The sequence below is a fragment of the Scleropages formosus genome, chromosome 2 (genome assembly GCF_900964775.1).
Source record: "Scleropages formosus chromosome 2, fSclFor1.1, whole genome shotgun sequence".
Lineage (NCBI taxonomy): Eukaryota > Metazoa > Chordata > Actinopteri > Osteoglossiformes > Osteoglossidae > Scleropages > Scleropages formosus.
In genome coordinates this window covers 42,015,260-42,025,622 of record NC_041807.1, presented here as the reverse complement: position 1 = coordinate 42,025,622, position 10,363 = coordinate 42,015,260, and the positions used below count along the sequence as shown (strand labels likewise).

General features: G+C 43.4%; 1 protein-coding gene across 1 annotated transcript; it reads left to right on the top strand.

Moving 5' to 3' along the window:
* LOC108923287 (26S proteasome non-ATPase regulatory subunit 13-like) lies at nt 1-8,110 on the top strand. Its single transcript, XM_018733958.1, has 13 exons — nt 1-324; nt 845-923; nt 1,214-1,248; nt 1,973-2,028; nt 2,134-2,177; nt 3,722-3,808; nt 3,999-4,170; nt 5,687-5,766; nt 5,941-6,066; nt 6,279-6,341; nt 7,141-7,221; nt 7,479-7,595; nt 7,864-8,110. The coding sequence occupies exons 1-13, from the start codon at nt 137-139 to the stop codon at nt 7,957-7,959; spliced, it is 1,224 nt and encodes a 407-aa protein (XP_018589474.1). The 5' UTR covers nt 1-136; the 3' UTR covers nt 7,960-8,110.
* Nucleotides 8,111-10,363: the final 2,253 nt, after the last annotated feature.

The following is a 10,363-nucleotide window of genomic DNA, read 5'->3' as shown; positions in this document are numbered from 1 at the left end:
CAATATTTCCCGGATGGCTAATTGTACTAATTAGGTGATGGTAAGCAGTTCAATTAATAATTGAAAATGTACCATCACAGCGCCACCAGGCCAGTTCTCAGGTGTTCCAGATGACTTGAAATAAAAGCATCTGTCAATGAAAGAAATAATGAAACCTCATGTGTGGGTCATTACCTGTAAGGTCTCAGTAAGCAGGCTGATGGTTCTGTTGGGTTCAGGGATGTCCCTGAAAGATGTGATTGGTTACCTGCGGGAACAGGGGAGAAAGTACTATGCCACGGAAAAGGACCAGTGGCTGAGACTAGAGTGCCTTTACAGAAAGAGGTATTCAAGTGCCAGTGATTGTGGGGGGGTCCTGGATTTAGTTTATGATTCTTGGGCTTTCTTTCCACATTCTCTGTTGCTGCTAATATTAAAAGTCAGGTTTTGTGTATGTGTAACATCTGGTTGGGTACATTTGATCAAAAGATTTTTGGTTCAGGCTCCAATGTAGATGTATGACTTCCTTCTGTCACTCACCACTGCTGAATCCCTCTCAACATTTGAAGTCTCTAAATGTCTTTCAGATTCACTTGTCCCCTGATCAATGGGCTTGATAGACTTTTTTTTTTTTCCTCCCCCCTCCTTAACTCTGCAGCTACTTGAGTAAGGTATATTGTTTTTTTTACAGTGCTGAGTATGTGACAAGCTGACTGTACTCAAGGATAAGGTGTTTGTATCCAGAACTTGCCTTCTATTGCTGTAATGATGCTTTTCTATTGTTCTCAGCTACATACATCACTTTAGAGAAAAGCATCTGCTAAATGAATAAGTGTAAATGTAGATCCTTCAATGTCTCTTCCAGGCTGTGGCATCAGCTCACTGTTGTGCTGCTGAAGTTTGTTCAGTCTCCAGCTCTTTCTGTGGGGGACAGGATTTTGAAGGTCTGTACCACCAAAGGTGTATGTGTGTGAGAGGTAAAGAATCCTGGAGTGATTGTAAGGAATTCTCTTGACTTTCTCTCTGCTAATTCAGAGAGGTAGATAACAACAATGACCTCACATTTATTCATTTAGCTGATAGTTTTTATCCAAAGTGACTTGCAATGTTGGTCACCTTCATGTCATCTTCTTTCCGGTGTGCAGAACATACTAGTGTTCTGGGTGCTTTTGTGCTGCTTAGCAATGCTATCCCATGGCCCTGAAGCGGTTTCCCCCCCCTTATCTCCCCACAGCTGTATGAATGTTTCGTCAGTGACTTTGAGTACAAGTAAGTTCAGAAATATCAAAAGCAGAGCTACACTGTCTGACCTGGGGACATGCTTGTCTTAAAGTACTTAAATTGAATGGGGGGAAAACTCATTTCAAAGTCAGTGTCTAGCAGTAGCTACCAAATGACTTTAGCTAATGGAGCTGATGGCTATATTCTGACACTTGTACCTTATCCTATGAACATAATTGGTGAAGTCTTAACTGGGCATCAGACACCACAGTAGAGTGAAAGGAGGGTGAGCTCCTGTATAAGGATCACATTGGGTGAATGAGTAAATGAAAGCGTAAGGTTAAACCAACCACATGTCTAGTGGTAAACTTAATAAAAGTGCCCATGAGGAACAGGACAATGCATCACATGTTGGTTGCTATGTGGTAATTTTCAGCCTCCAATCAAAAGCATAATGGATGTGTACCTTTACTTGGTCGGCAGTTTCCGCAAAAGTCTCGGATGTAGCAGTGACTTTAACACGGGCGACATTAAATCACAGCTGTAGCGCTCTGCGCCGCTGCTCGCTTTCTATTGCTATTTGCTGCCCTCTAATGGCGAGAAGCAGAAATGCAGGTCTTTCATTAGAGGAGAAATAAAACTGTGGAGAAGATGCTGTCAGAAATGAATAAACAGATCTCTGTACCTTTTAAAAGAAATGTTCGTAATGTGGTACAAGTGTACTTTTTGCTGTTTCAGTACATGAAGGTGGATTTGCTTTATATTTTGTCAGGATTAATCCAATGTTTCTTGTGGAAATTCTCATCATGGCTGCGCCACAAATGCGGAGTGAGTTAAACTGGTGAAATCTGAACCATTACTAATGCTGGCTTTTGTCTATAATAATACTGTGTAAACTTTTTTTTTTTTTTTTGCTTCTCCCTGTGACAACAGACTGGCAGAGGGCCACAAGACTCTTTGAAAGAACCATAGAAAAGGTAAAACTATACTTTGCAAAGCAGTGTCATAGCCCTGGTGCTGATTGTTAAAATGTGAGTGGAGATGACATGCAATATTTCTGTAACTACTGCAACACAGGCATCTACAGCCTGTTACCAAAGGCACTGGCTTCTAGATACAGATGTTTTCCAATTTATTGCTAATCATACTTCAATTAAGTTTTATCTAGTGTATATGGTCTGTACTTCACAGATGGGCTCTAGTCACTGTGACCTTGCACTGAACAGGATCTTATAAATGGATAGGTAAAACTCCAGTATTATGGCTTTTATTAAAAATTAATCAGTTCTGGTTTTTCCTCAAGGTGTGGAGCCTGTCTAACATGTTAGTTGTGCTTTGCAAGCACTTAATGTTTTATGCTCTTGTATTTTCCCCACTTTAAATTGTGGGACAGCAGTATTGCACTCTTGTGTTGAGTCTGGTGCTGTGGACAAACGAAACTGCAAACATGCTTCTAGTTCTCTTCCACCTCTGGTCAGAAGTTGAGGAGTTGGTTTACTCGCTCGTCATAATTGAGCGCAAGGGAAAAACTGCTAAAAATTACCAAAAATGTATAACCCCCCAGTCAACTAGATCTTTGGCCTTTATGTAGTCCCAAGGAGGTTTTTATTGATTAATCTATACTTCTGGAACAATGACCAGTAGTGGTTGGATCTCTATTAATAGAGGCGCTGGATGACATCCCTCAAGATGTTCATCAACATAGTCACACTTATTCCACAAGAGAATGAACTAACCTGCTTCACATTGTCAGTTAAGGCATGCAAGTAATACAGCCCTCTGTCATATTTAGGGTCAGCTGGTAGCATAGTGGTTAGAAGTGCTGCCCTTGGATCTAAAGGCTGCAGGTTTGATCCCCCCCCCACCTCTGGCTGTAGTACCCTTGAGCAAGGTACTTGCCTTAAATTGCGCTAGTGAAATTACCCCGCTGTATAAATGGATAAATAATTGTAAGCTTGTAATAACTCTAACCTTAGCATTGTGAGTTGCTTTGGAGATGTAATATAAATTTCATTTGCTTTTCTCCAAAGCGTCTTCCACAAAAGGACAAGTTTAATATCAAACATTATCTGTGCTACGCAGCCCCTGCAATGGCATGGTGTCCTGGTGCTTTACAGTAAGACAAGGCAGTGATCTTGACTTAATTTGGCTCATGCGATTTCTTCATAAATGTATATTTTAGTGTGGGGTCTGTGCTCTTGCATCGTACGTTTCCAGGATAGATGCTGGAGCTCGATGACCATGCGTTACACAAGAAGGAAGTAAAAGATAAGCTAGGAACAGCTTTTCTATGGTACAAATATTGTGAAATGTACAGGTCTTGGTAGTAATGGTCATCCAGCTCTGCAGGACAGAGGATTTTCTTAAGTGAGTTTCTCACTCAACCCTGTTGTGAGGAATGGCTGTACCTACGCTATGGGGGGACATCGCTGTATCTGATGCCTGTACACTTACCTAAACTTAATTGCTTGAACTTAGTCTAAATGTTAGATATTTCTGTGATATCTTTGACTCCTGGCAGGTGAAGCACAACGATGAAGCATTTATCCTCTGCCTCACCGCTATGGCTGGTGCCAGGATGTCTGCCGTGGACCTGGTCGGTGCTAAAGTATGTTGGAAACAAACATTGTTGCTACTGTTGTAAAGACATACTGACAGGACGTGATCCTCGATCACTGTCAGATAGTAAACATTTTAACATTCGTTCTTTAGTCACGTCATCAAAGTCCGGTATTTCATGCCCCCTGAACCTCATGTATGGTTTCTGAAGAAGCAAAAGTGGAATATTTCTGCTGCAGTCCATACTTGATGGAGCCGAGGCCCATCTGGAGCGGATGCCTGCGGTGACGCCAGTCCACGCCCGCTTCTACACCACCGTTTGCAATTACTACCAGGCTTTGGGGCAGCCTGCCCTCTACTACAAGTATGCCCTCCGCTTCATGGCCTGTGTGGATGTAGAAAAGCTCTCAGGTGAACTCCCATGGTGTCTCCTGTTTATCTGAAGCTCAGTTTAGTTGGATTTTTGCACGTGAAGCATGGCAGGTGGAGCTATTGCCCTTTGACTGCAAGACTTGCTTTCGGCTTCTGTTGTGGAGCTTTTGATCAAGGCACCTACCTTGAATTGATACGTGAGAAAACCTTGGTTTATAACCGGCTGAACCATTGTAAGTCAGTTGGGACACAAAGATGAGATTGCCTTGGGGGCATGTCAGATAAACACTTTCATTGGGGGGAGGGGGAAATCTGTGTACTATGGCTTCTGTTTCTCAAAACTGATGGTACGGCTATGAAAACATTGAGTTGACTGAAGTCACCCCTCATGTCAGATACACACACATTTTCAGAACCGCTTGTCCCATACGGGGTCGCAGGGAACCGGAGCCAACCCGGTAACACAGGGCGTAAGGCCAGAGGGGGAGGGGACATACCCAGGACGGGACGCCAGTCCGTCGCAAGGCACCCCAAGCGGGACTCAAACCCCAGACCCACTGGAGAGCAGGACTGTGGTCCAACCCACTGCGCCACCGCACCCCCCTCATGTCAGATATTAAACCTAAATTTTGTTCAGATGGTACCACCACTGCGTAAATGACTAATGGACCATACGTCTCAAACTGTGCCTCCTACTTTGCCATATTTTCCTGCTACTTTAGACTTCCATCTAAACCTTAGACCTCTCCTTCCAAGCCTTTGGTTAGATTTTTGCTAAATTAGGCACATGTATGCCTCGGCCAAAGGTATTCTACACCATTTAGCTTGCTTTTTTGCAAAGCAGCTTGGGAAGAAGGAAGGGATCAGGTTATACAAAAGTGCAACAGATGAAGAGCTGTAGATATACTGTATTGTTGGATCAGCTCGTTTGATACCACCTGTTGCTTGTTCACATCCCTCCAGAAGTGCTACTGAAATGGATAATGGGTGTTGCTGAACTAGATATTCAGAATACTAATAGATCTGGAAGAGTGGTATTAAGATCCTTTGTGAATTCTGAGAGGGAGTAATTTGCTCTTCTAGACGGTTGTTTTGTCCTGATGTGCTGGGCCAAGATAAACCATCCTACAGCCAAAGGTTGAGGTGTAGGAACTAATCAGGTCCTGTACAATAGGTCTTTGGGTGCCAATGGGGCATGAAAATGTTTAAGTGGTGCAACTCGAACTGTGGCATTCTGGGCCAGCTTCCAGATGGAGGCTGGAAGACCTGATAAGAGGCATCTGCACAACAGGTTGGGGGTTGCAATATGCTGGCTGAAGCTTCTTGGGTCAAATGTGACTCCCAGGTTCTTGACTATTGCTGCAAATTGAGCTTCCCCCAGATGGGGGGAATAATGGAAAGCAGGAGGGTTTCTGTCTTGGACTTCATCTGTATGTCAACCAAGACTATCTCTAGATTGGATTTATGTGGCTGATGGGCAAATTGGCTTTGTAAAACACTGACAGATGCCAGCTTTGGACTGGCAAACTGACTACCATCCCCTGGCTTCCTCCAGCTGACCTACGACAGCAGTGGGCTGTTCCTGTGGTCCTGGCTGCCCTTGTTGCAGATGATGTGTACAACTTTGGACATCTGGTGAGAACCAAAGGGTTGTTTTTGGGCAGTATAGGTTTATGAAAGAACTGCTCTATGCATATTTACTGAGGTCCTGTTCAAGAAATGCCTAGCTCTCATTGACCTCACCACACCTGATGGATCCATATATGTGTAGCTCACTTATAGTGGAGTGTGCCTACACGTGTATTCCAGCTGATGAACCCTATCCTGAAAGACCTGCAAAATGAAGAGAGACAGTGGCTAGTTGATTCAGTCACCATCTTTTACCATGGGAACATCAAGGATTATGATGCTGTGAGGGACACCAGTAGAAGTGAGGTGTGTTGTATCAAACCCTGATCTTGATATGAACTTTTTTGGAACATACTGTAAATTAAGCAATGATGCCCAAGATCTCTTGGCCTTTGAAACAAAAAATGGATGGTAGTATCTGACAAAAATTTGAAAGTTACATACTTGGTTTGTTTCAATAAAATGTGTGGTACAACTAGTCTGAATTATCAAATGGAATCCTGTATGTCTTCTCTCAGGCTGATCTAACAAGACATGAGAAGAAACTGAGGAAGAAACTGCAACTGCTATGCCTTATGGAAGTGAGTCTGACTGACATCTTTGCTCATGAGCCTTCAAGTTCTTGTTGTTCCCCACTATATAGAGGGGGGGAATGTTTCTGTGGAGACCATGGTGGTGCAACACAGAACAGAGTACAAGACAGTAAATAAGACAGGATATGGGCTGTGAACTGTAGGAAGTTTAGTGTATGGAGTCATGCTGGGTTTGCTGTTTGACTGTGCCAGGTGAACATTGGGAGGCAGCAGGGTGTTGAGTAATCTGTGTCGGGGAAGAAACTTGTGGTGGCACAGATGCTCCTGTGCCTTCTGCCAGATGGCAACAGGGAGAAGACTCCGTGAGAGGAGTGAGGGGTCGTTCACAATGCTGGTGGCTTTGTGGATGCAGCAGTCCTTGTATGAGGTGTCTGGTGGGTAGAGACTGATCTTTTCAGCTGTTTTCACAACTCACCGCAGAGTCTTGTGGTCAGAGACTGCAGTTCCTGTACCGTGCGGTGAGGCAGATGGTCGGAAACCTCTAGAAGGTGGTGAGGGTGGAGTTAAGGGCCTGGACTTGAAACCAAAGGGTTCCTGATCAAGTACCTTTAAGTATTTAACCTGAGTGTCCCTTCAATGGAACCTTCTACAAGTAGGAAAAGTTGGATGTAAAGACCTGTAGAACTTTGACAGCAATAACCCAATTACTGATTCTGCCATCTTGCCTTTTCAGAAAGTGAACTGAAGTCTGACAGTTCTGTGACTTCAATTTTCTGAACAAAAATCTAATCCTACATGTTGGGAAAGAAGTACGGAAACTTTAATTGCCCCCAAATCTGGCTTGCAGATGATCTACATTAGACTGGAGCTCCACGAATCACTAACTTTTGAGGAAATTGCTGATGATGCAAACCTGCAACTGGATGAGGTGATTGTCTACTCTGCTGACTCTCATAGTGGGATAATACCCTTTGAATCATGTTCAAAATGAATTTGAGCTGCAATTGTGGTGGTGTTGTAGGGTGTATCTACCTCAGTTTCTGTCCTGATTTTTTTTTTTTTTTTTTTTTTTTTTTTTTTTTTTTTTTTTTTTAAAAAGTGGGGGTGGAGGCCTGAAGCTTGGTGATGTAAGGGTACCACAACTGTAACACTGGGTGTGCTGCCTTCCTGACCTGCTTTCACCAGGTTGAGCCACTGGTGATGAAAGCACTTTCCTACGGTCTGGTGAGAGGCACCATTGATGAGGTGGCCCGTGAGATACACATGACCTGGGTGCGACCAAAAATTCTGGATGTGGAACAGGTAAGGTGACTAACTGGGGGACTAAATGAGGGGCAGGGCTGCCAGTCTTCATGAGCAGCTTTTCTATCGCAGGTCTCGTGACCTGAGGACCCCCCCCCCATTCTATAGTCTTTCCACTAATAGAAGCATTGCTTGGGCAACTACTTGAGTACAAAGTTACAAAATGTGCAAATTTTGATCCCTAGAACAGGAATGTCTTCTGGACAAACTTGGTACCTGATAGTATGACTATGCACAAATTAATGGGTTTCTCCATCTTCCTTTAAAGATGTATGATTCCAAGGACCGCTTGGACAGTTGGTGCACATACATCAGGATGATGATCTCTAAGGTGGAGCACAAAGCTCAGGAGCTTCTGGTATAGCTTCAGAATGAACAAGCAGCACCTTTTACAGAAATGTGAAGACCTCATCTTGTGTAAACTATGCTTAGTGTTTCTTCACCCTTTGCATGGGCCTTATTACTTTAAATCTGAATTTATAAATGCTGGTAAATGCAATAAACTGACTAAACCTCCTTTTTTTTTTTTTTTTTTTTTTTTTTTTTTTTTTTTTTAAAAAAAAAAAAAAAACTTTTTTCCATTCCATACAAGACACGGGTCTGTCAACAGAAGATCAGCTTCTGTGGATAAGAAGGGTTACTATTGTTCCCATACAAACAATAAAATGGATTCGGAGAACTGAATTGCCCATTCTTCGTTCTTCTGCATTTCGGCACCAATAGTTACACCGCATTGCTTTAGAAAGGCACAACGTTGTAAACGTAGCACAGTGCAGAGAGGGAAATGTTTTTATAAAAAATTCTTTGCCTGGTTTTAAAATATTAACTGTGGTTTGAAAATGACACATGTGCCTTTAATTCATAGGCAAATGAAATCTTGCGGTCTTCCACCAGAGCTTTGAAGAGGGTGATACTAGGTTGAGCATCTCACCACTTTAACAGCTGTATTTACCAAAGACTGCATACATTAGATCTTAACTTGCAAGTGCATAATTTCTGAAATCTATACCCCATTTAGTGATAGACCTCAGAATCTTTGCATCACCTGTAATTCCTTTAGAAAGAGCATGGTGCTAAGAATGAGACTGGCAGAGTACCAGGCTGTCAGGTTTCATCCCTCTATGCAGTCTCATCATTGTAATCAAACCAGTGACTGTCGTATCATCTGTGAACTTCACGATGTTTGTTGCAGGGGCAGGGAGACGGTCATGGGTGAAGAGTGCAGACAGCAGAAGACTCAACACACATCCCGGCAGAACACCAGTGTTTAGGGTGAGAGGGGAGGATGTGTGCTTTCCTAACCTAATGTTCTGGGGATGGTTGCTCTGGAAGTCCAGAATCCAACTACAGACAGCTGTGCTTAGGTCTAGGTTGCGGAGTTTAGACACCCGTACATCGGGGATCACCGCGTTGAAGGCCGAACCGAAGTCAACGGAGAGCATTCCGACATACGTGTTCGGTCCATCCGGGTCCGAGGCAGCGGGGAAGACGAGGCCGATTGCATCCTCTGCTCCTCCGTTTGCCAGACAGGCAAACTGATACTGATCCAGAGTGGCAGGGATGATGCTTTTCATACGCACCAGAATCAGCTTCTCGAAGTACTTTGACATCAAGGGAGTAAGCGCAATCGGGCGGTAGTCATTCAGCAACTCACATTTTCCTGTTTGGGAACGGGCACAAAAGTTAGTTTTTAGGCATGTGGGGACAATGGCGCTGGTCGAGGAGAGGGTAAAAATGATGGTGAAAACTTCTGTCAGCAGCTTGGTACAAGCACGAAGTATGTGGCCTGGGACACCAGCAGCGGGACCAGCCGCTTTCCTCACGTTGACACTGTGCAGAACCTTTCTAACCTTGTTAGTGTCTGGTGTCAGCAGTTGATGTTGATCAGGTGGCTTAACTTTCCCTACTATTGCATTTAAAAAAGAAGTCCAATAACACGATGATTTTATGACTAAAGAAAAAATTCAAATTTATACGACGGATTATTAACAATTTTTCTATTTTTTAATGTGGGACTGGCAAAGCTGCAATGCTCCCGTCTGGTACTGTTCCTTACATTTTGTAAGTCTTGATTACGTTGTTGTTAAAAACTTATTTCAAAAGCGGCGATAACGAATTACAAGATGCGTTCCAATCTCCAGCCCGGAAAAGCAATGGAGTGAAGAGATGACCTATGATTGGTCAGTGTACTGTCCCACGTGACACGCTCTTTTTCGATTATTCGAAATGCTCTCCATGTATCAGGCGTTGCGCACATGCTGCGCAGAACGCCTATGGGCTCGTGGGTGGGGGGGAAACTTATGAATCACTACAGTAGCCTATACACATTTCTTACAGATTGTGTTTGTGTGGCATGCTGGCTACAGGCATCTGCCATTTCAGCCTTGAAACGTTCGACTGTTGGGTAAAAATGTATGGTAATGTGAAACCAACAAGCATAAAATATTTTATGCTTACATTGTATTCTGCAATACGAATGAATGCCAGAATGTGAACTTGACGAAGAGCGAAGCGAACTGCACGAGTGGCTACGGCAGGCAAAAAAAAAAAGAAAAAACATACTAACAGACACAGGAAATGGAAGACTAGAACCATCTAAATTGATATATAAAAACCCATATTCAGACGATTCTTAAAAAAAGGGGGGGGGGGGGGGTTATTAGGACTACGTTGGCCACGCGGGTATGGTGGGGTCGAAAGCTCGTGCTGCAAATGCACCGTTAAGTCAGTCACGTTTTATATGGGTGGGAGCTGGCAACAATGATTCT